The sequence below is a fragment of the Pipistrellus kuhlii genome, unplaced genomic scaffold (assembly GCF_014108245.1).
Source record: "Pipistrellus kuhlii isolate mPipKuh1 unplaced genomic scaffold, mPipKuh1.p scaffold_m20_p_1, whole genome shotgun sequence".
In the NCBI taxonomy this organism is placed as follows: domain Eukaryota; kingdom Metazoa; phylum Chordata; class Mammalia; order Chiroptera; family Vespertilionidae; genus Pipistrellus; species Pipistrellus kuhlii.
The window spans coordinates 92,951,303-92,979,121 of record NW_023425404.1 but is presented as its reverse complement, the minus strand read 5'-3'; the positions used below and the strand labels follow the sequence as shown (position 1 = coordinate 92,979,121).

Sequence of the window (27,819 nt, the reverse complement as noted above, 5' to 3'; positions counted from 1 at the left end):
GTCCCCAGTGAGGGGATTTCTTCTATTCCATTCAGAGCAGAGCCCATTTAGTAACTAAGATTTTATTCCAGAATGAATTTTATTGGGTACCCCTAGGCATTTTAGCCCAGTTAGATGAAGAAAAGAAGCATTTGGACATCTAAATACTACTATGTTGCATTTTTGTAACAAGCAGCACTAACAAACATTTTGCTGCCATACCTTGCGTCAATCCTATGAGAATGAATTTTGGGGCATCATATAGAAATTAAAAAATGTAACTGATTTTTATAAGATTTTCATGAGAGAGCTTTTAAAAACTTCCCAAATTACTTTGGGCATTTTTTTTAATATGGCAATTCACACTATTTCCACTTATTTTAACATTTCAAAGGTTGTCAAGATGATGTAGCATCATTCATTAATTCAATGAATTGAGCTCTTACTATATAGTAGACACTGCTAAATGCTGGAGATAAAGTAGAGATGAAACAATTCTTGATTCTCCTGGAGCTTATACTCCAGTGGGCAGAGGTGTACTTTAAGTGAATAAAGTCATTGTCTGTGAGATAATAAGTGCTGTGGAGACAAGTATTGTCTGGCCTGGGAGAGAAGTGCTGTGTTTTAGGGCCAGGGGTCTTATCTCCATAAGACACCTGAAGGTGAGGGAACAAGCTTCGGAATATCTGAGAGTACAGTTGACCAGGCAGCCTGGAGAACAGTTCCTCTGAGACGGAGAAGAACTTAGACTCTTCCTCCTCCAGTCTTTCACGCCCTCTCCTGCCTCAAGTGCCCTGAAAGTTTTGGAAGTGCAATCTGGGATGAGCAGTTATGTAAAATTGCTTCTGGTTACATTATAGATGTCTGCCAAAAACTTTGAGGGCCTGGGTTGTAACACATTTATAGAGCTGCTGTTTTTGTTTGTTTGTTTGTTTGTTTGTTTTTAAACAAAACCACACCAAGCTATGTTTTTTAAAAAATGAGTAACAGTGCCAGGATGTGTTACAAATTATTCAGATTTGTAGGCATGATTCATAATATGCTTTCTTGCACATTCACTTATTTGAGGTCAGCAGGGCAGGCAATATTATTTCCATTTTACAGATGAGGAAACTGAGGCACAGAGGTGATTTGCCCAAGGTCATATAATCAAAGTACATAGACTCCTGAGTCATGATGCACATGTTTCTTGGTTTACAGGACAAATTGGATCCTGTAAGGATATCATTAGAAAAAAAGCTGTTTGTTTTTTTTTTCTACCTCCATATGCACACCCACTCCTTTAGATACCCCTGCCCCTTTGCTGGAAGACATCTTGGGCAGGTGCACATCCTTTTTCAGTCCTCATAGACTTTCAGCCCTTCCCTTTGGAATGTGTGTGCACGGAGTACGCTTGGTTCTTGTGCTGGGGCCTTCGCTGCAGCTCAAAGACAACAGCAGGAAGGATGTATTTAACACCTGGTTGCCTGTCCCTTCACTCTGCTTCCTGCCCCAGCACAGTCTCTAACCAGTTTGTCCATATCCATGCTGTGTGGTCTGTTAGGGCCAGGCTCATTTACATACAAAATGGGGATTTGGGTAGAATTTAGGATTCTTAGAGATGGTAGGAGCCTCTTCTAACTCCATAAGTCCTAAGCCCAGATTCAGACAGGTTTCCTTCTTCATCTCCACTTTCACACAGTGTATTTTCTTGGACAAGAAAATTGTTGTTTGTATATAGATATAGATAGATATAGATATAGATATATAGATATATCTATATCTATATATCTATATCTATATATCTATATCTATATCTATATATATATATATCTATATATATCTATATATATATATATCTCAGTAAGGTGGTTGAGGACCACTGGGTTGCTTGACTTCTGTCCTCAAGGTTAAACTCTAGAAAAGATTCAAGGCAGCTCAAAAGGACCAAAGGCCTTTTGTAGGGATGCTTAAAACAATGCTGTTGGTTTGAAATCAAGGGACTTTGGGCATTTAACTACTTGACAATACTTATCTCCTCTGCCTGCCTGCCTGCCTGTATGAGAGTTTTCACCTCAGTCAGCGTCAGAGATCCGCACAGAAGATGAGCACAAAGAGGCACAGGCACAGCTGACCCAGCATCACCCAGATGGGAAGGGCGGAGTTGGGATTCTAGCCTCGATGTGTTTGAATCCAAAGCTCACGCTCTTCCAGCACACCCTCTGTTTCAGGGCCAGCTGGCACCTATTTTTGCACCTTCCCTTTATTTGATGACAAGCCCTAATCAGGGCTGGTGATAGTGGGGCTTAACACAACTAATCCCACCTAGGGAGAGCATATGTGACACCAAGGACCAAGGACTGGCAAGGAAAAGGCTCCAAGGACAGCCTGGGTGTGGGAGAGGAACTCCACTGGCCCGGCTCCAGCTCTGGAAGCACCCAGCGTGCACTAGCACTTACTGTGTCAGACATGGCATTTTATCACATTCAGTCCTCTGCAACCCTTGGGGCCAGCTTCCATGCTATCCCCATCTTACAAGGAAGAAAACGAGGCTCGAAGAGGTTAAGTGACCTAGAAACCCTGCTGGTAAATGATATTGCTGGGTTCGATCCCAGATCTGTCCGGTGCCACAGCCCTGCCCACAGTCCGCTGCCCTTTGCCTCTTCACTGGGTCACATCCCAGACCTTGCGATGAACTGGTGTCTCCCTTCCAATGATGAGATGGGAAAGCTGCCTTCTGCTGGTGTTGCTGCCTGGAACATGCTCACAGTCCTGCCTGTTGTTGTTTTTCCTTCTCAGAGTCCTGGGTTACCTGCTGCTGTTTGGATTGCAGCTCATCTGCTCACATCCTTCCACTGAACACAGAAAGGTAAGCAATGGCCATTCAGAGGCTTTTCTTCTCTTCACAGGGGGCTGGTGTCATACTAGTCACCACCCTGAGTTTTGCTGGTGAGTCACTGCTGGTTTTGCAAAGAAGCACCATTTATAGGATGTTCACCAGCCCTCTGAACCCCCCTCAATCCTTGGAGCTTAAAAATGAAGCTCTGATCAGAGGGTGGTGCTGGCTTTGCAGCCTGTGCTTCTTAGAATGGGGCAGTTGAGAGAGGGCAGGGAGAAGACTATATACCTGAGCATAGAGCTTTGCCCTCTAGGGCAGCGGTTGCCAACCGGTGGTCCGTGAGGTTCAAAAGGTTGGCGACCGCTGCTCTAAGGGCACACACAGGGGTAAGGGGTGACTGTGGTTGTGGCTATAGAAAAGGACCCCTAATAGGGAGCCATGATTTTTGATAGAGGACACAGCCACTGCCAGCCAGCAGCCAGGCAGGGAGGGAACAGGGAAATTGAGACCTGGCCCTCTCTCTCCTCCTCCCCCTTTTCTCCTGTGGTGACTCCCTTTAGCTGAACCCAACCAAAGACAGAAGACAAAAAACCCTGATGCAGACCTTGAAGGCCAGCTTCCTGGGCCACAGAGCTGGGTGGAGAAGGGTCACAGACATCTGGAGGGATAAACAGACAGTGTCCAGCACACTTTCCTCCAGGCTCTGTATGTTTCATAGTGAATGAAATATTCACTGTTGCCTAACTCAGCCTCGTACAGGTGTGTGACGGATGTTTCCTTAGAGGTAGATGCACGATATGGCTCCAAGAGGGTCCGTGGATTTCCTTTCTGCTACCTTATGTCTACCTGTAACAACACTGGCACTTCTGAGTTGTGTGATCCAAGTGTGACTGAGTTGGTTGTAATCTTTCCTAAAATGGGGTTTTCACAGGGGAACTCCAGGAGAGAAGGGAACAGAGAAAAGAGTGTGTACAGGTTTGCCTAGAGGTGACCCTTCCTGGGAGAAGTTCTTAATATTCTTGTCTGATTAGTCTAATTCCTTTTAGGTTTGTGTACTATGTTCTAGCTTTGTTTTTCTAGGCTAGAGATAAACCTATATTATATTGTATTCCCCACTCAGATGTCAGCTCCATGAAAGTGGAATCTGCCCTACCTTGCTTACTGTCATATTCCCAGCTCCTGTAATATTATAGTTGCTCAATAAAATACTTGTTGAATGATTGAATGAATGGAAAACCTGGCCAAGGTCTAAACATCATGTTGGAAATTCACACACAACCCCACCCCCATCCCCACGGGCCAGGTGAATATGTCATGGGAGCAAATGGAATTAGCATCCTTATTAGAATTATGAGCTAGCTTGCTCTGCCATGAGAGGATACAGTGAGAAGTCTGCACCCCAGAAGAAGTCACCATGCTGGCACCCTGATCACTGATTCCCAGCGCCAAGAATTGTGAGAAATACATTGTGTTGTTTATAAAGCACCCAATCTATGGTACTTGTTTTTAGAACTAATAATGATAGAGACTGGAAGAGTTTTGAGGTTACATATCAGAAATGCTTGCATGGCCATGAGTGGACTTTTGAAGGCAATTCCAATGAGAGCTTAGAACGAAAGGAAAACTGTAGAGAAAGTCCCTATCTTCTTAGACAATACTTGATTCATCCAAACAGACTGTGGGTGCAAATATGAAAGGTGTCATTCTGATGACGTCTCAGATGGAAATGAGCAACATGTTATTGGAAACGGAGGAAAGGTCATGCTTGTCATAAAGTGGCAAAGAGCTTGTCTGAACTGTGTTTGTATTTTGTGGAAGGTAGAACTTGTAAGTGATGAAATTACATATTTAGCTGAAGCAATTTCTAATGAAAGTGTCGTTTCTCTTGACTGCTTGTAGTAAAATGTGAGAAGAGAGAAATGACTTAAAGATGGAATTGTTAATTGGAGAGTAAGAAGACTTAATGATTTGGAGAATTCTCAGTTTATTCATCTTGAAAAGAATGAGAAAGCCTGTTCAGGAAAGGACGCTAAGGGTGTTGCTGAGAGACCATTTGATAAGGAGAAGAGTAAGCCATCTTGACAGAAGCCAGGAGCTATTGTCCAAGACAATAGGAAAATGAAAAGGAGGGGCTGTTGATGTCTTCTTGACCTGGCTCATCTCTACACCACCTCCCTTGGTGGGTTCCTCTCCCTGCACTCGGATGCTGAGCAACTGGGCTGTCCCAGGTGCTGCTCCAGTGGCTGGATGAAGTGGTCTCAGGACCCCAATCCTGGAGAGCCACAGTGGGTAGAGGGCTGCTCAAAGCTGTTGGGGCAGGCTAGTCTGGGCCCTTGGGGCCCCAACCTCTGTCCAGCAAAGCTGCAGGCTGGACCACTGCCCTAGTGGCCTGGATGGCATAGCATCAAGCCAAAGAGGATTATTCTTGAGCTTTAAAGTTTAATGGAATTGCACTGCTGGGTTTTAAACTTGCTTATAACCTCTCTTTCCTTTCTACTTCTCTCTTTCTCCTATTGGATGGGAATGTCCTATGCCTGTTCACCAGTGTATTTTGGAAGCATGTAACATATTTGATCTCACAGGTTCTAAGCGGGAGAGCAGTTTGCCACAGGATGAATCATACCTTCAGTTTTATCCATACTCATTTAGGTTATATTTAAATGAGACTTTGGATCTAAACTTTATTTATTATTTATATATTTATTTAATTTTTTATTGTTTAAAGTATTACATATGTCTCATTTTCCCCACATTGACCTCTCCTCGGCCACTCCCACCCCCAGCACATGCCCTCATCCCCCTACTGTTTTTGTTCATTGGTTATGCTTCTATGCATGCCTACAAATCCTTTGGTTGATCTCTTTCTACCCCTGCCCCCCTCCCCTGCCTTTCTCTGAGGTTTGATGGTCTGTTCGATGCTTCTCTGTCTCTGAATCTATTTTTGTTAATTAGTTTATGTTTTTTATTGTATTCCACAAATGAGTGAAATCATGTGATATTTATCTTCCTCTGACTGGCTTATTTCACTTAGCATAATGCTCTCCATGTTCATCCATGCTGTTGCAAATCACAAAAGCTCTTTCCTTTTTACAGCAGTGTAGTAAGTATTCCATTGTGTAGATATACCAAATTTTTTTAAGCCACTCTTCTGCTGATGGGCACTTAGGCTGTTTCCAAATTTTAATTATGGTGAATTGTGCTGCTATGAACATGGGGGTGCATATATCCTTTCTGATTGGTGTTTCTGCTTTCTTGGGATATATTCCTAGAAGTAGGATTACTGGGTCAAAGGGGAGTTCCATTTTTTGTTTTTTGAGGAAACTCCATGTTGTTCTCTACAGTGGCTGTACCAGTCTGCATTCCCACCAGAAGTTGGAGGGGTGACTTTTTCTCCTCATCCTCACCAGCACTTGGAGGGGTGACTGCAGAGGTCTGTAGGGGTCCTCCTCAAGGATGTAGTTTAGTACTGGTTAGCACACATATGCGAGGAAATAGCCTGGGACCAGGAAGGAACCTCCTAATGGACTAAAGGAAACAGTAACTCTTTTTCCACCATTCAGACTTTAAAAACTCATAATCCAGGAGCCTCTGGAGAGAATATAGAGGAAAATGTCACCTTGTTATTGGGGGAATAATGAAAACCCTAAACTGTGCATTGTTTTGAACCTAACTAACAAATCCTAAAAGTCCTGCTGGGAAGGATCCAATTATTGTTAGCCCAAAGCTCATGAATATAGGAGTATAAACATATTCAGAATCTAAAAAGGTAAAGTTCACCATGTCTTACATTTCATTAAAAATTACCAGGCATGTGCAAAAGCAGAAAAATATTCTCATTATTCTTCACAATGGGGAGAATTATCAATTGATTGACACCAACTCAGAACTGACACAGATTTAGAATTTGAAAATTAAGATATTAAATGTTATTAAAATGGTATTCCATATATTCAAAATATTAGAGGAATAGAAATTATTTAAAAAAAAAAAACCTCATCAAACTTCTCAATATGAAAATGACACGGTTTGAAATGAAAAATATACTAGGACTGAATAATTGCAGATTAGATAGTTCAGAAGAAAAGATAAGTGAACTTGAAGATTTAACATTAGAAACTTTAAAAAATGAAACAAAGAATTAAAAAAAATAGTTTTAAAAGATGAACAGAACGTCAGTGAGCTCTGGGACCACTTCAAGTGTTAACTTGAGCACCAAAAGCAAAGAAATGGGGAAGGGGATGTTCCATAAAATATATATTTAAAATATTGTTAAAAATGTTACTAATTTCATGAAATTATAAACCCAAGAATGTCAATAAAATCCAAGCGCTAAAAATATGAAGAAAAATACACTTAGTCACCCCTTAATCAAATTTCTGAAAACTAGTGATAAAGAGAAATTTTTTTTTAAGTTTCTAGAAAAAGATACATGTTATACAATAACACAGATAAGGATGAAAGCACATTACCTACTATTATTTATGCAAGTGAAGCAATATCTTCAAAATACCGAAGCAATGAAATTGGCAACCTAAAATTCTATATACAGAAAAATATCTTTTAGAAATAAAAATAAACGAAAGATATTTTAAGATATACAAATGCTGTATTATATGTTTATCATAAGAACTGTTAAGGGGGTTCTTTAGGAAGAAAGAAATGATATTAGAAGGAAATGTGGGTCTATAAAAAGGATGAAATGCACCAGAAATAATAACTATGGGTAAATATGTAAGGTTTAAAATATTGAATCTGCTTTAAAGACTGACACTTTAAATAAACGTAGTTATAATGTATTGTGAGATTTATAACACATGTATAATTAAATAATATGATTAAAATGGGATTAAATTAGAAATCAATAACAGAAAGATAACTGGAAAATTCCCAAATATTTGGAAATTAAATAACACACTGCTAAATAATTCATGGGTCAAAGAAGAAATGAAAGGGAAATTGCTGACCTAACTGAAGTTGAAAACACAAAATATTAGAAATTGTGGGATGTTGTTAATAAAACACCACTTAGTGGGAAATTTATATAACTAAATACCTATAAAGACAAAACAACTCTCAAATCAATGAGGCCAGCTTCTACCATAAGCAACTAGGAAATGAAGAGCAATTAGATTCAAAGTAAGAAGAAAGGAAATAAGAAAGATCAAAGCAAAAATCTGTAAAATAGAAAAAAAATAACTTTAGAGAAAACCATTAGGAGAGCCTAACGGAACATTGGGACAATATAAAACAAAACAATATTAGAATAATAGGGGTTCAAGAAGGAAAGGAAACTGAGGAAGACATGGAAAACGTATTTCAAGAAATAATGACAGCCGAAACTGGTTTGGCTCAATGGATAGAGCATCAGCTTGGGGACTGAAGGGTCCCAGGTTCGATTCCGGTCAAGGGCATGTACCTTGGTTGCGGGCATATCCCCAGTAGGGGGTGTGCAAGAGGCAGCTGATCGATGACTCTCTCTCATCGATGTTTCTAACTCTCTATCTCTCTCCCTTCCTCTCTGTAAAGAATCAATAACATATAATTAAAAAGAAAAAAAAGAAAAAAAAGAAATAATGACAGAAAACTTTCCTGAGATAGAGAAGAAAAAACCCACACAAATCTAAAATTCTCGCAGAGTCCCAAGCAAAATGAATCCCAAAAGACAGCCGCCAAAGCACATTATATTGTAAATCATAAGATGGTTCTTTGATATTAATAAAATGAATAAATCTTGAACCAGAGAGATCAGGATAAAAAATAAAAAAAGAGTGAAGATACAAATTATAACTAGCATGAGGCAGCATGGTGACCACTACACATTCTGTAGATATTAGCTGCATAACAAGGAAATATTATTAAAACCTTTATAAACTCATCAACTTAGCTGAAAATTACAAGTTATTTGAAAACTATAAACCATCAAAGCTCACTCAAGAAGAAGTAGATAATCAAAGTATTTCTATATTTATTTTAAAAAATGGAATTTGTTGTTAAAAGTCTTCTTGCAAAGATAGCTCCAGATCATGATGGCTTCCCTGTTAAATTCTTACAAACATTTGAGGAAGAAATAATGCTAATTTTACACAAATTCTTCTGGAAAATTGAAGAGGAAGCAAACTTTCCAACTCATTCAATGGGACCAGATGGCATATCAAAGCCAAATCCTATATGATAAAAGGCCAGCAACCGTAAGTGTAATGACCACAACAACCGCTCAACCAGTTGCTATGAGGTGGGGTGCTGGTGAGGGAAACCAGGTGACTGGAGGTAGAGGCGGGGTGGGACCCGAGGCTGGCAAAGTGGGGGCAGTGAGGTAGGATCGGGGACTGGCAAGTGGGCAGAAAATGAGCCTGATTGCAGGCTAGGTGTAAGGACCCTAACCATGCACGATTTCATGTGCTGGGCCTCTAGTAAAAATATAAGAAAACTCATAGGTGTTTACCCATCATAAACATAGATACAAAAGTCTACATAAAAATTTAGTAAATTTAGTCCAATATTATAGGAAGTGGTAACATATCATGTAAAAGTGGGCTTTATTCCAGAAATAAAGGTTGGTTTAACATTTAAAAATGAATCAGTCAATTTCATCTTAACAACTTAAAAAAGAAAACCATATGATCATATCGTTAAATACAGAAACATTTTGATGAAATCTGACTTTCATTCCTAATACAACATCTTAGCAAAGCAGGAAAAAAGAATACCCAAGACCTACAGCTAATCATACTTTATGGTGAAAGACTCAATGTTTACCTTCTAAGACCAGGAAAAGAACTGGTGTCTTTTCTCATCACTTATTATTCTGCACTAGTAGCTCTGCGCACGAATCTGTGTGCCAGTAGCTCTCCAGTAGCTCGCTGCCACCCTCCAGTAGCTCTCCAGCCCCTGTCCAGTCCTCCTGTAGCTCCTTCTCCCTCATAGCTTGTTGCCCTGCCCCCTCCTGTAGCTCTCTGCAGCCCATTTGTAGCCAGTTGCTTGCTGCTGCCCTCCTGTAGCTCTCTGCCCATTGCCCCATTCTCCTGTAGCTCCCTTTGCCCCCACCTCCCATAGCTTGCTGCCCTGCCCCCTTCTGTAGATCTCCACCACCCTCTTGTAGCTCGCTGCCCTACTCTACTGCTGATCCATGATCGGGTCATGATCGGTTGTTATGCTTCACTGCGTAACGACCATTTGCATATTACATCTTTATTATATAGGATAGTTCTGGAAGTTCTAAACAGTACAATCAGGCAATGAAAAAAATAAAATGCATCTAATCGCAAAGGAAAGAGTAAACTTGTCTTTATTTGCAGACAGCAAAACTGTCTGTAGAAAATCTGATGAAATCTTTAAAAAAGGCTACCTAGGTAAGTGAATTTAGCAAAGTTATTGGATATAAGATTAATATGCATAGAATCTATTGTATTTCTATACTGCCAGTCAACAATAGAAAAATTAAATTCAAAAGAATATAATTCGCAAAAGCATGAAATATGTTGGGATAAATCTAATAAAAGAGGTGAAAGACCTATGTACTTATAACTACAAAACATTGTTGATAACAATTAAACGCTTAAATTAAACAAATGGAGACATATTTATGTTTATGAGTCAAGAAAGTCCATATTATTAAGAAACCATTCTCCCCAAAATGATCTGAAGATTAGTGCAATTCCAAAAAAAGTTTCAGCAGATTTTTTTTTGCAAAAACTGACAAAGTGATTAAAAATTCTTATGAAAATGCAGAGGACCTAGAAAATAGTAAAAAAAAAAAAAATTCAAAAAGAACAAAATTGCAAGAGTTATGCTATCTAATATTTATATTAGAAAGCTACAGTAATGAAGATAACATTATTTTTATAAAGGCAGAAGAATGGATAGTGGAACAGAATAGAGTTTAGAAATAGATCTGAAAATATATGGATATCTGGCTTTTGACAAAGGTAAGTCAGTGGAGAAAGAATAATCTTTTCAACAAATAATGCTGGACAATTGGATATCCAAATGCAAAGCATGAATTTCAGTCCATCTCTATACAATATACAAAAAATAACTAAAATGTAATCATAGATCTAAGTGTAAAACTTCCATCTTTAAGCCTTCTAGAAGACAACAAAAGGAGAAATTACTGGTAACTTTGGACTAGCTAAAGACTTTTTAAAAGATATATACCATTGAAGCTGAAACTGGTTTTGCTCAGTGATAGAGCGTCGGTCTGTGGACTGAAAGGTCCCAGGTTCGATTCTGGTCAAGGGCATGTACCTTGGTTGCAGGCACATCTCTGGTAGGGGGTGTGCAAGAGGCAGCTGGTTGATGTTTCTCTCTCATTGACATTTCTAGCTCTCTATCTTTCTCTCCCTTCCTCTCTGTGAAAAATCAATAAATTAAAAAAAAAGATATACCATTGAAATCATAATCTATAAAAGAAAAAATTGACCAACTGAACTTTATCAAAACTACTAACTTTTGTTCTAGAACACTAAAGAAAATGAAGAGGCAAGCCACAGACTGAGAGAAAACATTTACAAAGCATATATTTGATAAAGGACTGAATCCATAATATATTATAAGGAATTCTCAAAACTCAATAATAAAGAAAAAACAACCTGACACAAAGTAAGCAAAATATTTGAAATGATGCTTCACCAAAGAAGATGCCTGGTTGGCAAATAAGTTCATGAAAAGATGCTCAAGAACAATAGTAATTAAGGAAATATAAATTAAAAGCACAAAGATATACAACTACATACCTGTTAGAATGGTTAAAATTAAAAAATCTGGTCATAATAAGTTGATTGTTTGTGGAGACCTTGGTTCTCTCATATTGTGCAGGAGGGAATATAAAAATGGAAAGAGTTGGAAGTTTCTTTAAAATTAAGTTACAAATATGCCTATCATATGTATTTACCTGAGAAAATAAAATATATATCCATACATAGACTTGTACATGAATGTTTATAGCAGCTTTATTTGCCATAAACTGGAAACAACCCAAATGTTCATCAACAGATAAATGGATAAACTGAGGTTTATTTATACAAAGAAATACTACTCAATAATTAAAAAAAAAACTATTGATAGATGCTACAACATGGGTGAATCTCAAAATAATTATATGTATAAAAATGTAGACATACTGTGTTATTCCATTTATATAAACTTCTAGAAAATGGAAACTAAGCTCTAATGACAATGAATATCAGTGTTTGATGGGGATAAAGTGGAGGGGAGGAAGGGGAATTACCAAAGGGGACAGAGAACCTTTTGAGGTGATGGACATGTACATTATCTTGATGATGATGATGGTTTCCTGGCTGAAGACATATTATACTAGTAAAACTTACCAAATCTTACCCATCAAGTATGTACAATTTATTTTATGTCATTATACCCCATTAAAGCTATTAAAAATATACACCTGATATAGGCAACAACTGAATGAATTTCATGTGAATTCATTCACTAAGTGAATTTCTTCTCACCAACCATAAGATGACAGACACAAAAGTACTTACATTATGAAGTATGATTCCATTTATATTTAGTTCAAGAAGAGGCAAAGCTAGTTTGTAGTAAAAATAAAATCAGAATAATGGGTACCTGTGTGTGTGGGGAGGTTGGATATAAATACCCACATGGGTATCCAGGAGGTTGGGCACATTCTTGACCTAGGTAGTGGTTATTTATGCTTTTAATTAACAGGGGAGGAGCAGTTAGTCATTAAAAAGTGTAAAATCTCATACATTTACAATGAGTGTACTTCATTCACTTTATGTATGTTATCCTCCTAGATAATAAAGAGGTAATATGCAAATTGACCATCACTCCAACACACAAGATGGCTGCCCCCATGTGGACACAAGATGGCCACTACAAGATGGCCGGCAGGGAGGGCAGTTGTGGATGATCAGGCCAGCAGGGGAAGGTAGTTAGAGGCGACTAAGCTTATGGGGGAGGGTAGTTGTGGGGGGAATAGGCCTGCATGGTAGGGCAATGGGGGGAACCCAGGCCAGCAGGGGAGGACAGTTGGTGGGGACCAGGCCAGCAGGGGAGGGCAGTTTGGGGGGGACCAGGCCAGCAGGAGAGGGCAGCTGGGAGAGACAAGGCTTGTAGGAGAGGGCAGTTGGTGGGAACCAGGTTTGCAGGGGAGGGCAGTTGGGGGTATCAGTTCTGTAGGAGAGGGCATTAGGGGGGAACCAGGCCTGAAGGGGAAGGCAGTTGGGAGCAACAAGGATGGCAGGGGAAGACAGTTAGGGGGGACTGGGCCAGCAGGGGAAAGCAGTTGAGGGTGTCCAGGCTGGTAGGAGAGGACAGTTAAGGGAAACCAGTCCAGCAGGGAGGGCAGTTAGGGGAGACCAGGCTGGTAAGGGAGGAAAGTTAGGCATGACCAGGCCAGCAGGAGAGGTCAGTTAGGGGCAATAAGGGCAGCAGGGGAGCAGTTAGGCATCGATCAGGCTGGCAGGGGAGTGGTTAGGAGGTGATCAGGCTGGTAGGCAGAAGCAGTTAGGGGCAATCTGGCAGTCAGGCAGGAGGCGAGTAGTTGGGAGCCAGTAGTCCTGGATTGAGAGGGATGTCTGTCCATTTAGGTCTGTGATTGGACCTAAACAGGCAGTCGAACATCCCTGGAGGGGTCCCAGATTGGAGAGGGTGCAGGCTGGCCTGAGGGACACCTCACCCTTCCCCATGCACGAATGTTGTGCACCAAGCCTCTAGTCTATACTAATAAAAGGGTAATATGCTAATTAGACTGGATAGACCAGACATTTTCCAGATGTCCTTCTGGACAAAGCCATGGCAGCTGCGAGGGCTGAGGAGGGCCGATGGCTGGCAGTGGCAGCAGCAGCAGCAGCAGGGTGATGGGGGCAGTGCCTTCCCCTGACTGCCCAGTCACCTCCTACAGAGGGAGGCCAGACTGTGGCTTAGGCCCACTCTCTGTGGTGCAGGCCTAAGCCATCAGTAGAACATCCCCTGAGGGCTCCTGGACTGTCAGAGGGGGCAGGCTGGGCTGAGGGACCCCCTCTTCCAGTGCACGAATTTTCATGCATGGGCCTCTAGCATCTCAATAAACAGCAGGAGGGGGCGTATAGTAAGACTGTGCAGTGCATCAGATGCTAGCACTGAATTGGCAATAGAAGTCTTTGGAGCGGTGTTGGGTTATCCTTTGACAGTTACCAGAAGACAAAGATGCTCTTCAAAGGACAGCAGGAAGTGCACTTTTGTGAGCCAGGGTCTCACCACAGAACCTTTCCAGAACTGTAAGCCAATACTCTGCCTTTTCCAGCTGGTATTTGTCAGGCCTTCTGCTTCTATTGGCATGAATATAACAGATTGCTTCTAAAAAATGAAGAGTATTTTTACTTATGAGAAATGAAGAAATTAGAGTAAAAGAAACTTTATTGAGGACTGGGAACAATGTCAATGTTGACTAATTCATGGTGTGCCAGATCTCTTGGATTCAAATTCAGTGGCAGAAAAATCAAATCTGCTTCTGTTACAAACAGAGCAGGAAACTTCAAACTTTGTGTTTGGAAAGCCTGTTATAACGTAGCAGAAAAAGGACATCTTTAGGCTTTTAGTTTGGGCATACTGGGGCAATCCTAGCCTCAGCCTCTTGCTGGATTAGGGTCAGGGTTTCCCTTCCTATCCCTAATTTTTTTCCGAGTGTGCTTGTTACTCATCTGCAGGTGGCAAGAAGTGGGACATGGAATCAACAGCTTTGCCTGGAACCCAGTTTTGTTGCTGGCCGGTGCTTACTGACTTCAACTGTGGACAGGATCTGCCTGCCCAGTCCTTGGGGAACTCTGCCTTCTTTAGCCTTGGTCGACTTAACTTGAATTAGTTTTTGTCCTCCCAGCCTTGTGCTATCTACCAGGTTTCTCCTGTGGAGAAGGAGTCTTGGTCCCATCCACCCTGGTGACAACCAACACCCATGCCTACTGCCAGGAAAACTAGAGGCAATTCAAAACTTCCCCCCTTCCCATAATGGTGACTCTGGTTTTAACTTTTTGTTGCTGTTGTTAACCCTTATCTGCTTCCAGTCCTTCCATCTCTAGATTATGAAAGGAGTTGTTATCTTGTAGGAAAGCTCCAAACTAAGAAGATAAACATGAAAGACTTAGAAAAACTTGCCTCACCTATTCTATTTTTAGAAGTTTATGAGGATATTGAGGTACAATCAGAAAAAGCAGACATAATGTAAGACGGGAAAATTTTAACAGCCTGGCAGGTGTGGCTCACTCAGTTGGTTGGGTATAGTCCCATGCACCAAAAGGTTGCCTGTTCCATTATTGATCAGGACACAATGCCTGGGTCTCAGATTTGATTTCAGGTAGGGGCTTGCAGGAGTTCTCATATTGATGTTTTTCAATCTCACTCTCCTTTCTCTCTCTAAACATCAATAAAAATATTTTTTAAAGCCTCCAAAAAATGATAATAATTGAGTTTTGAGTATTCCTTCCCTATGACACCTTCTTTACTGATATCTTTGAAGAAATCTTTTTGGTATTTTATTGCTACTAAGTTCAGTGACATAACATTTGTTTTTCTATATTGTGAATATTTCTTTTTAAGTGTTTGTTTTCCTGCTTCACAGAAACATGCACAATCCAACTTCATAAATTCCTTCCTTTGGAAGTTTGTAGTTTTATTTGTGCCTGAACGAATTTTACCTTGTGTCTCAAATGTGATCTTACTGCAAACAAGACAAGTCCTACAGAATAAATTGTGTGTGTGTGTGTGTGTGTGTGTGTGTGTGTGTGTGTGTTTGTGTGTGTTGACTCTACTAAAATGACTTTGGGACTATAACAGGTTATAAGAAAAATTAGTATTTTTGTACTTTAATTTTTTATTGAACTTTCTATTCCCTCCCACCCTTATTCACACAAAACTCCAACCATAGAAAGGTACTTCTTAAGTAACTTCTAAATTCCCCACTATGTTATGTTTCCAAAAGCCAGATTAAGGTTAAAACAAACTTTTGACAGACAGAATAACTTGTCACTTACACCACAAACCTTGCTCTTTGGAAAAGAAAATGAATTGCAGCACAGTTTGAGGCTGCTATCCTTATGTGTATATTAGTGGCCCATTGTCTCCTCCAAATTATGATGCCACCCGATTCTCAGTTAAGGGGGGATTTGGCAGGAAAGCTGCTTCTTCCCCACCATAGGATGCTCACTCCTTGGTCAGTTTTGAGAAATAGAGAATATATCAAAGTCCTTTAGATTCTAATTTTATTCTCTTTGTATTGCTTTTTGTACTATAGTTGATGCATGTTTTTACTTATGGACAAGTTCATTGTTTCCCCACTAATTCATCAAACACTTATCAAGTGCCTGGTATATGAATTTGGACTCTGAAGCCTGACTGCCTTGTTCATATTCTCATTCTGCTGCTTACTAATTCTGGAAATTGGCCAAGGCTGTGCCCCAGTTTTATCATCTGTAAAATGGGGATAATAATAACACTTGTGACGTAGGTTGTTTGAAGGATGACATGAATTATAGATAAAGACTTTAAGGTCTTGTCTGACCCATAGTAAATACTACATGAGTGTTGTCATTGTTTGCAAGTATTGTGATGGCAAATGCCAACCTTGTGCTTACATTCTGTGTGCCAAAACATGTTTCTCCTAGAAATGCTTCCATCCTGACCTCATTGGCACAATCTCTGCCCAGGCCTTGATTTACTTAGAGCAGAGTTTCTCAGACTTGGCATTGCTGGTATTTTGGACCAGAAAATTCTTTGTTGTTGGACTGTCCCACGAAATGTTAGAAGTTTAGCAGCATTCCTGGTCTCTACCCACTAGTTGCCAGTAAGATGCTCCTCTAGTTGTGACAACCACAAAACGTCTCCAGACATTGCCAAAGTCTCCCATCTATTGAAATGGTAAATCCTCCTGCTGAGGCAGCTCTGTGGCTACCTGCTAAGCCCTGGCTACATGTTACTGTCTTCTCACTGAGCTGTTTGTTTGTTTAATCCTCACCCGAGGATATTTTTTTCCATTAATTTCTAGAGAGAGTGTAGGGAGGGAGAGGGGGAGAAAGAGAGAGAAACATTGATGTGCAAGAGATACATAGATTGGTTGCCTCTCACATATGCCGTGATTCTGGGTGAGGACAAACCTGCAACCGAGGTACACCCTCTGGAAATGGAACACATGACCCTGTGGACTGTGGGCTGACGTTCTAACAACTGAGAAACCGGCCACGGCTCTCTAATCTTATTTATGAAGATACATTATATTTGTTATGTGTGCCTCTTCTAAGGTGACCAGATTGTCCTGCTTTTGGCGGGACAGTCCCAATTTTCAACATTTTTCCCCGCATCCCGTGGAGTTTTTAAAAATGCTGCGGGACGTGGGAAAAATTGTTGAAAATCGGGACTGTCCCTCCAAAAGCAGGATGATCTGGTCACCTTATCTTAACCACATGTTTGGAAACAGGGACGTTTCTGCTGTTACTTTAGAGGCCTTCTGTGTGTGTGTGGTTGTGTGTGTGTGTGTATGCACGTGAGGGAGGAGGGTTTCTCTTAGAAATCTTCCTCTTTTTTCAATCCCATGGGTTTCTCTAGAAATAGGAAGGAAGGGCATAGTCTCCCTAGAACTTCTGTTCAGGACTGACCCTTATAGTTTAAGGTATTCACTGCTTTTTGCTATGGAGAGCAAGCAGGGGTCGAAGGACCACACAGTGGGAAAGTGTATGGCCGGGCTGTGGATCGTGTGTTTCCCTCTTCCCTTGCTGAGTGAGTATTATGAGAGAATCTTCCCATGTATCAGGCTCTAAACACTTGTTCACATTTTCCCTTAAAGGTAGTTATTTTTATTCCTGTTTCATAGATGAGGAAACTTAAGCTTAGAGACAGTAAGTGCAGTTATCAAGTGGCAGAAGCATGGATTCACACCCGGGCAGCTGATCCCCAGGTCCTTAACCCCAGTGATACTTGTACCGGCACACTGGCACTGCCGATTTCTGGTTTAAGAAAGCAGCAGCCCAGTCCTTGGAATGTCCCCTAATCAGGTTTAGGCTCCTAAATCTCTCCTGGTCACAGACTCAGGAGCTTCAGGCCCACCTGAACCATTATGGGTTTTGTTTTGTTTTCGTGGTAATAATGTCACCGCTGAGACCCACCCTGACCCCACCCCTATTATTTTGCTCACCTTATGCTGAAAGCCATCCTCTTTTCTTCCCCATGTTCACACTGACTGAGCTTCTGCCACTGACAAGACTCACTGTAAACCAATCTTGTCGATTGGATTGAAACTTTTGAGCTAAGCCCTTCGGCCACAGAATGTACCTTGCTGCCAGCAGCTGTCCTAACATCTAAATGTTCCTATGACCAACCTCTTTAAAACTATTCATCCTATAAGCAAAAAGTGGTCACTCTTATTATATCTTCAGTTTTGTCTCAGACACAGAACTCCGAATAAGCCAAATATAAAGAATGAAGTGTGGAACAAAAGTTCTTCCTAACTTAAAGGGCCTTTACTAGATCTTTCTTATATTGAATACTTTTCAAAATATGTTGGACATTTGGAAGCTATGGTGTATTTTCCCCTCTGTTACAGTATCCTTTATACTAACAGGTAATAATTTGGACCTTAACTTCATGTTACCTGATTTCCTTTGGCCTACCTCAATTTCCGCTCACTGAGGTCACATGTGTGGACCACAAGCTCAGTCAGTGTGAACATGGAGAAGAAAAGAGGATGGTTTTCGGCACAGAGAGATCAATTTTCCACTTTGTATGAAAACCTTTGGCTTTCAGGTCATTGTTCTTATAGTTTTTAGACAAAACATCAGTCTCCATAGAATGCATTGGTAGAAAATCAAGGTTGTAAAATGTCAAAGTACAAATGAATTATGTAAAATCTTTGAGAAAATTTTTGAGTAGCCTTGAGAACATCTAGTCCTCCTTTAGTTCCCTCGTCTGCCTTTCATAGGGAAGGCACAACTCATGGATGCACAGGCCCACAGGAGGAGGGCTTAGGGTTCAGACTGGAATTAATCACCATTTCAAACAATGCTGGAGGTTTAACAAGTATTTGCTGTGTGCAGGCACCACATAGGCACTGGGGATGTGGGGGGACGTGGGCCCTTCCTGGAGGAGCTCCGAGCCAACTGAGGATAAATGGTTGCACTGCAGTTGGAGATAGGCTGTGATCATTCTAGACAATGTGTTTGGGATCACAGAGGAGAGTGATGTTGCTGATAGTGACAACTAAAATTTATCGAATGCTTTCTACATTCTTGGCACTGTTCCTTTCACACATTATTTTTAACCTCATAACAACTGTGTGAGGTGGAAGTTGTGATTATCTCCATTTTACAGATGAGGAAGCTGAGATTCAAAGAGCATTTCCCTAAACTGAGTCTTACAAGTCAAGATAGGAAGATAAGCAAGTGCAAAGGCAAGTGGATGAGATGACCTCTGTGTATCAAGGGGGCATTGAAGCTCAGGCTGCCCATGATCAAGGGATAGTCATCACCCAAGGATATTTTTTCCACTTATTTTTAGAGAGAGAGGAAGGGAGGGAGAAAGAGGGGAAGAAAGTGAGTGAGAGAGAGCGAGAGAGAGCGAGAGCGAGCGAGCGAGCGAGAGAGAGAGAGAGAGAGAGAGAGAGAGAGAGAGGAGAGAGAGATACATATGGATTAGTTGCCTCCTGAACATGTCCTAACCAGGCTGGGGTGGAAACTGCAATCCAGGTATGTGCTCTTGACCTGAAATTGAACCCACAACTCGACTCTTTGGTGTGAAAGCTGGTGCTCTAACCACTTTCCAACACTGGCCAGGGCATGTGACCCCCTTTTTTTTTGTCGAAGAGCAGTCTGTGTTTCTCGGCACCCCACTGTAACTCTCTTTGATCCTCAAGTGATGGGCCCTTAATTATGTAATGCTCTTAAGTGATTAGTGAACTACTCAACTTGAAGTGGTAATTCAAGTGACTCTGAGCATAGGCTTGGGGCAGGTAAGAACTGGGGCTCTGTGGGAAAGTCTGAGGGCTGGCAGGTTCTCAGTCTTCCAAGCTGGATGCATTTCTGGTCACCTTAGGCAACTCACTTAGCCTCAGTGACATTTTGTCCCTAGGATGCCCAAGTCTGTATTCCCAGAACCTACCGCAAAGCCTTAAGCATTGTAATCTGTACATGGTTAGTACAAGACGTTTCATGTGATTAATTATAATTCAAATGAAAGCATCTGCATTGATCAGTGAAAGGTAAGGAAAAAAGAAATAATCCCACATTTTAGGATCCCACATCCATAACTAGTCACATTGAACTATCGGGTCTAGTAATAATTAATGTCGTTTTTAAACATTCGTTTAAAATCTTGCTTGGCGTTGACTTGTATTGACATAACCTTCAAACACGTGGTATCTACAGAACGTGTGAAGTGCAATTAACAAGTTTTGCTTGAAAAAGTTTGTGTTTGGTTTGGTTTTTGTTGCAAAACTAGGGCTAAGAAGATGGCAGATGAAGAGCATATTCGGCACTGCATGCTTTACGAGTTCCAATTAGGAAGAAAAGCAAGTGAGGCTGCAAAAAACATCTGTAGTGCTCTTGGTCAAGATGCAGTTAGCGCCAGAAAATGCCAGCATTGGTTTGAGAAATTTCGCGAGGGAAATTTTCATTAGATGACAAGAGTGGTCGAGGCCGTGTGTCCAATTTTGATCAAGAAGCTCTTCAAGCTCTTTTGGTGCAAAATCCTCAAATTACCCAACAAGAGCTTGCGACAACTTTAAATTGTTCACAAAAAACAATTTCCAATCAATTGTGTGCACTTGGCAAAGTCCAAAAGTTTGGAAAATGGGTTCCTCATGAGTTGACCGACAACAACCATAATCAAAGAGGCACAATTTGCAGTTCGCTCCTCTCTCGTCAAAACCGTTTGCCGTTTTTAGAGCAAATAGTTACCGGAGATGAACAATGGGTGCTGTATGTTAATTTGAAAAGGCGGCCTCAATGGTTGGACAACAATGAGGCTCCGCAGCCCACGCCAACACCTGACTTGCATGCGAAAAAAGTGATGTTGTGTGTTTGGTGGAATTTTAAAGGAATTCTTCATTATGAACTTTTACCATCTACCCAAACCATTACAAGTGCAGTGTATAGTGCCCAATTGGAAAGGTTAGCCCAAGCTTTAAGAGAAAAAGAACCCGCGCTGATTAATCGGAAGGGCGTAATTCTTCACCACGATAACGCACGACCGCATACTGCGAGAATCACTGCTGAAAAACTGCGCCAGTTGGAATGGGAAGTTCTCCCTCAACCTGCATATTCTCCTGATATTGCCCCTTCCGATTACCATTTGTTTCGTTCTTTGCAAAACTTTCTTCTTGGAAAAAAATTTAATAATGAAGAATGCCTCAAAAATGCATTGACCGAATTTTTTGCATCAAAATCACAAGAATTTTACAACAGAGGGATTAAAATGCTTCCTGAGCGTTGGGCACAAGTAGTAGAAAACAACGGCAACTATATTGTTGATTAAATTTTGTTGTATTGTTTAAATAAATTCGATTTAAAAAAGGTATTAGAAAACGACATTAATTATTACTATACCTAATAGTTACTACATATAAGCCCTTATATGTAGTAACTGGCAGATTACTAGGAAAACCTTCTTGGCCTCTGGTCCATGCAGTTTTAGTTTGCAGCGGGGGATACAATGGGAGCAAACCAGAGGTGGATTTTCTCCATTCATGGGCCAGGCCTGTGGACAGCAGCCTTTTCATCTGTGAAGGCAGGGCGAGCATGTAGCAGGACCCAAGCCGGAGCCCTGAATATGCCTTATCTGATGCCAGCTCCTGTGCAAGGGCTGATCCATGACATTGATTGGGGGTGGAGTGTGATCACATTGAAATATCTGCTAATAGACAAAGCCCTGCCTTCCCTCCCTCCACCCTAAAGACTTTCTGGAAAACAGCAAAACAATGAAGCCACCTCAGGGTTGATGAGAATTGCATTCTCCATGTGCCCAATCCCCTGCACCCTGCGTGTTGCCCTGCCCACTTTGGAAGGGTTTGGCTGTCAGGTGCTGCTCCTCCCAGTGCAGGGTAATCTGCATTGATTGACTTGTCCATTGTCCCTTCCCTGGAGCTAGAAACAAAACAGGAAAGGCTGCTTGATGGGGAATGAGAGGAACTCAGTGGCCAAATGCTGTTGCTTTCCAGGCATTGGACACAGGCTCATTCTTTCTGAGAAACTTACATCCAGAGGCAGTGAGTTTGAAAGGACTGTGACTGTGAAATTAGAGACAGATGCTTAGCTGGTCATGAGTAGATATTAAAATGTATTAAACTATGCAAACTGAATTTCTCATGCAAGCCTTGTTTCAACCTTACATCAGCCCTTGGGCTGCATTTGCATTTCTATAGAGAATGAAATAAAAGCTGCAAGTCACTTACTCATTTCTATGCATAACTGTGAGCTGTTATTATTCTAGTCTTCTTCTCCCGTACTAGACACAGCATGGCCAGATTAATTTTCCTAAATCTCCATCGAAAACTAGTTTAGTTTCCAGCATTTCACTTTGTCAACTCCTGTTTATAAGGCCCAGGTGTTGAGAAGGATGTAAGGAGACAAAGGCAAGAGTGGCTATAGTGCATGAGGTGCAGCTATCAGTTGAGGAGCTTAATTTTATGGTCACCAGACATCTGGCTTCATCTGGGAACATCCTTGTTTATTATGCCCGTTATCCTGATGTAATTATTAATAGCACCTCCATTCACTCTCAGGAGTGTTAATGATGAACCATCCTGCTTGTGCTTATTAAGTTCTCTTAAGTTAGAAGGGCAGGAAGCATGAATGGAAAGCTTGAGCCTGGGGACAGATGTCAGAGGAGGAAGAGAAGGAGTCTGGGCTGAGGTTGACAGGAAGACTATGGGGCCTAAGTCTCAAACGATGAGGACTTATGAAAGGTGCCTTGATGAATGTGGGGGAGCATCGTGAGGAAATGTGTTCAAGGTCTCAAGGGGTCACACAGATGGAGGTTTCTTCTGAGGAGAGGGGAGAACAACTGGAGAGGTGGAGGCAGGAAAAGAACTAGAGCTTCACCCTGGAGGCTGGCAGAAGCCCTAGGTTCTGGCATGAAAAATTGAAGATGAACAGGTCTGGTCTAGGACTGGTCACTCACAACGAGTTGCAGACACAGGATTTGAACTGCAGTGGCTGCCTCTGGACTGTGCTCTACACCATCATGCCACTTTTCCTACCTCTCTCCCATGGCCACACCGTGAACTAGGTCAACTTAAATTTCCACATGTGTCAGGTGAGGCCAGTGGATGTACTGGTGTCTTTAGTTTCCTCTATCATGTTCACTCTCAGCAAGCCAAAAGTGGACATGAGCTTGCTGTTTTAACATCAGTTAAAATTATTTTAGCAGTGCCAGGACCGGTTTGGCTCAGTGGATAGAGCGTTGGCTTGCGGACTGAAAGGTCCCGGGTTCGATTCCGGTCAAGGGCATGTACCTTGGTTACAGGCACATCCCTGGTGGGGGGTGTGCAAGAGGCAGCTGGTCGATGTTTCTCTCTCATCGACGTTTCTAACTCTCTGTCCCTCTCAATTCCTCTCTGTGTAAAATCAATAAAATATATATTTTTTAAAAAATTATTTTAGCAGTGATTTTTGACAGGAAATAACCAAAAGCACACATTTACAGGAGCAGGCTGCACGTGAGGATGGGCTGTCAGAGGATGACTCATTATGAGGCGTTTATCTGTTCTGGTGGGTGATCATCTCATTGGTAACTTTGCTTGACTGTAGTCAGAACTAAGGCTCCACATGAGCTGCCAAACTATCCATTTTGTCTTATGTCTGCTTCTCTTTTCCTCATTATTTCCCCCTCCAGGTAAGATCATTTTCTCAGTGCCCAAGACATAGCTACACCTTAAGCTAAATGCTCATTTCCATGTCACAAGAACAGTCATTGCTATGAGATTATCTGTTTCACAGATGAAGCAAATGAGTTTTTGGGAAGGTTGAGAGCTGCTCAAGGTGACGGCTATGTGTTGAATGTGTTGCTAGGAGACACAGGTCTCTGTGAGTAGTTTGATTATTTTCCAGGGATGCTGGTGAGGAAATTAATAAAAGACAGAAAATAGTATATGTGTGTGTGTGTGTGTGTGAGAGAGAGAGAGAGAGAGAGAGAGAGAGAGAGAGAGAGAGAGAGAGAGAGAGAGAGAGAGAGAGAGAGAGAGAGAGAGAGAGAGAGGAGAGAGAGAGAGAGAGAGAGAGAGAGAGAGAGAGAGAGAGAGAGAGAGAGAGAGAGACTGAAGGATGCATCTCTGGGAGGGCATGTTAAACACAGATGCCTGACCCCACCCACAGAGATTCTGATTCAGGTCCTGGGTGGGGCCTGAGATTTGTATTTTGGGTGCTGCTGACTATGCTGGTCCGAGGAGCGCACCCTGGGAACTGGAACCGCTGCCCTGGCTGTCCCACATGTCTTCTAGGCCAGAGGCTGCTGCACTTGGGTTCATGGTCTCTGATTGACACTCAAATTGTGTTTACTTTGTGGAGTCTGTGCTAGAATTAGAGAAGCTACATAGCCAGCCATTCCCTTTCCTCCCACCCTGGGAGGATCCCTGTGGGCTTTTGAACTGAGTCTGGATGTGGCCCACTGCTCCTCTCGTCTCTCTGTGCCGTCAGTCCCAGTCTGGCTGGGTTGGCTCACAAGCTGAATTGTTTTGTGTGCTGAACTAGACAGTCTGACTGGCACTTCCCAAATCAATAATTTAAAAAGTCTGCGGAACTTGAGCCCTATATGTTCCTTAGAGGGAAACCCTTGAGAGTGGCCTTGAACTTTTGGCTGAATGTTGGAATCACCTAGGAAGTTTATAAAACAAACGAACAGTAAAACTATTGCTGCTGGGCCCTTTCCCAGAGCATTTGCATCGTGTGTCTGGAGGTGGGTCCTCGTGTAGGGAGCTTTGTGAGCATCACCAATGATTCCCAGATGCTGTCAGGCTGGGCGCCACTGGCCAGACGCATCAGTGCTGTGCCTTTGCCAAGACTCCCTTCTTCACAGCTGCCCACCTGCTCCACTCAATTTGCCCTTCTTGATGGCACCATGCCTTTCAAACTGGCACTTCACTTTCTGTCTGCTCTCTGTGAAGCATTGGCCACCATCTCCTTTCCTGATGGCCTGTTGCTCTTCCTCTCTTCTTTGCTGTTTCCTTCACTACCTTCTTTGCTGTCACTTGCTCCTTAGAAGGGAGCATTTCTCCAGTGGTGCCATCCTTGTCCTTAGCATTGCTCTGCACACCTTCCTTCCTTTGGATTCCTTCCCCAGATCTGCAGCACTGGCTTGACAGATGCTCCGAGTCTAGGTCTCTGACAGCATCTATAAACAGAGCTCCCTTTTGCGTCCACTCAGTTGACCCTGTCTCCATACTCCCCTACTTTACATCAAGCCCATGCTCTTCTGATTTCCCAGGGGTGGGGTCTCAGGAAGGTGAATGCCCTTATCCAGTTGATACCTGTATTTCATGCCTGTCACTATGGCCATTCTTGCCTTTGCTGGTACCTTGCTGCTGGGTTATTGTGATAATCTTCCAGGACCACCCACTCTTGGGCCCTATTAACCTCCTGATTACGGTGCACTCAGTCTTGCTTCTGATGTGCTCACACTCTGTCTGCTGGCTGCTGACATCTCTAGTGCTTGCCGTGTGCCAGACACATGGTATGCTCTTATCCCATTCCAACCTGACACTACCTTATGATTCATAGATATTATTAGTATCCCTCTTTTTCCCATGAAAAGACATGTGGAGGTGGTTAGGAACCTGGCCAAAGCTCCTAGCCACTGACAAGTGGAGAGGTGGCAGAATTTCTAGCTTACTCTGGGCTTCTGAGCCCTCACTCATAATCACTCTACTTGGTTGCCACCCCCTTTGCCCCAGCCTTCAGCAGCTTCCCAGAGCACCAAGAATAAAGACCAAACTCCTTGGGTTGACACACAAGGCTATTCTAGATCTTCCCTAGCATTTGTTATCCTTCTGTGTAAGAGTTAGAACAAATAGTTTAATCTTGGGTCTCCAGGTCACGCCATTTTCCCTCCTCTACATTTTTGCTGAATTCCTTGGGGTGACATCCAGTCCCCAAGGGCAGTGTCACTTCTCAAGCTCAATCTTCTTGACCTCTCCAAACCTTCTGGATTCCAAAAGCCTTTTTTTTTTTTTTTTTTTTTTTTTGTATAATGTTTTTTATCCCCTTTTCAAGTATGACAATGTTGTTTTGTGGATGTGTTATAAACCCTTGAGCGTAGAGACTATGTCACAAGCTTAGTTCAGTCCCCAACAGTTCCCAGCATTGTTTCCTTGTGTGGGGTGATTCTTCAAATTATTGTCAAAGATTTTGGTTTCCTACTCTTGTCTATTCCAGCCATCCCTGCAGGATGGTATTTGTAAGGCCAAGACATGCCATCCCACCATCCAGGAGCTGTTCTGCTCAGGTGCCCCAAGCAATAATCACATGTTTGATTGATTTCCAATCTTTATGGGAATCATTTTTCTTCATACATTTCTATGTTTTTAAAGTTTAAATAAAATGGATACTTGGCTGTACACCAGGGAGATTAGGAGAGAAGTGAGCAGTGGGACCTCCCCAGCCAAACCTGGCTGCAAGTGGATGACTGCACAGGAGTACAAATGACTTCTAGCAGGATGGGCGGGACTCCGTGGGACAGACCGCCTTTCCTGCTTTTGATCAGGATTTGGGCCACTGTTGAAAATCCAAGTATTAGCGCAACCCTCACATGGCCTTGTTGCTCCATGTCTCCTGAGGTGGACTGGGTGTCCTCAGTCAGATAAGGCCACCTGGGCTTTACACCAGCCTGTCACCAACTGGCATAGTTCGGTGAGTGAGATAGCAGATCCTGGCATGCCTCATACAGGACTATGTGAATAATAATAACAAGCACTTAAACAAGAGATTAACTATATTAACACATGTAGCATGGAGCTATGATATCTACAAATATAAAAGCCTAGCGACCAGAATGCTGGAATGACCAGAATGACTGGAACATGCACTGTCCATCCCCCATTCAGAAGGCAAACCTCCTGTGGCCCCTCCCCCTTTTCTCCCCATCCCTGGTCAGCTCCACCCCTGATGGCTCCCTCACCCCAATTGGGGGCTGGACCAGCTGGCTGATGCCTATGGCCCTCCCTCTGGCAGCCTGGGCCTCTAGTAGTAAAATAAACATCTAGGTGTAATTGGAACAATTTTATGATCCATAGCTGCTAGGATTTCCAGATCCTTTTACCCCTGGATCTTTCACCAATCACAGTTACCTAAAGGAATGACTGTCAGGCTTGTTAAGAGCACTGAAGTACTCTGCAGGTGCACATGAAGGAAATATGAAGGGCAAATGAAGTCTGTGTCCTGTTTTGTCCCTCTAATAGAGGATAAAAAGTGATGCCCACATCTCTTCCACAAGCTCAGGCTGCTTTTCTGACCACTGACTTAGCCCTAGCTGGCCACCAGCAGTATCTACAACCTTCCACTGAGAACACAGCCCACCCAGGTCCAGGGGATAGTTTAGCCTTCTGGAGCCTATGGGAGTACAAAGGTAGTTTCCCTATAATTGCATCCTGGTGGCCTATTGCCCTGCTGGGCCTTGTTTCTAATTGTCACTCATTTTTTTCACTGAAAACAAGACTTAACCCTGAAGAGAGGCCTTATTTATAAAGGCCCCCACAAACCCATTGTGATCTTACAGTCCAAGGCTGCACCTCCTTTGTGGTGTCCTGTAAGTGCTTCACAATATTGCACACCTCTGCCTTCTGGACACCAGCAGTTCCTGGTCCTCAGTGGCCTCTACTTCAGGGGCTCACACTTGCACTCTGATCATGGGACCCCCTTCAGTGGCTTTGCTGTAGAGTCATGAGAACCACACATAGGTATTCCTGTGGCTGCTACAACTGTAATCCTTTGGGGAAAGCTTGTGGTTGCCAGAGGCACAGGAAGAAGAATTGAACAGAGCCTGGCACACAGGAACCCAGGCCAGGACTGGGGCTGGGTCTTTATCCTCCATGCTAT

At 42.3% G+C, this 27,819-nt stretch overlaps 1 protein-coding gene across 3 annotated transcripts in view; it reads left to right on the top strand.

Annotated features, from left to right (window-relative positions):
- THSD4 (thrombospondin type 1 domain containing 4) overlaps positions 1 to 27,819 on the top strand; it is a 701,089-nt gene that overhangs the window by 37,222 nt on the left and 636,048 nt on the right. For all 3 annotated transcript variants that reach the window (XR_006742686.1, XM_045587370.1, XM_036457096.2), the window contains one exon: positions 2,758 to 2,827. Coding sequence is in view for 1 of the 3 variants with exons in the window: in XM_036457096.2 (XP_036312989.1) it covers positions 2,758 to 2,827 (70 nt within the window). In the remaining 2 variants the exon portion in view is untranslated. The remainder of the gene's footprint in view (positions 1 to 2,757; positions 2,828 to 27,819) is intronic.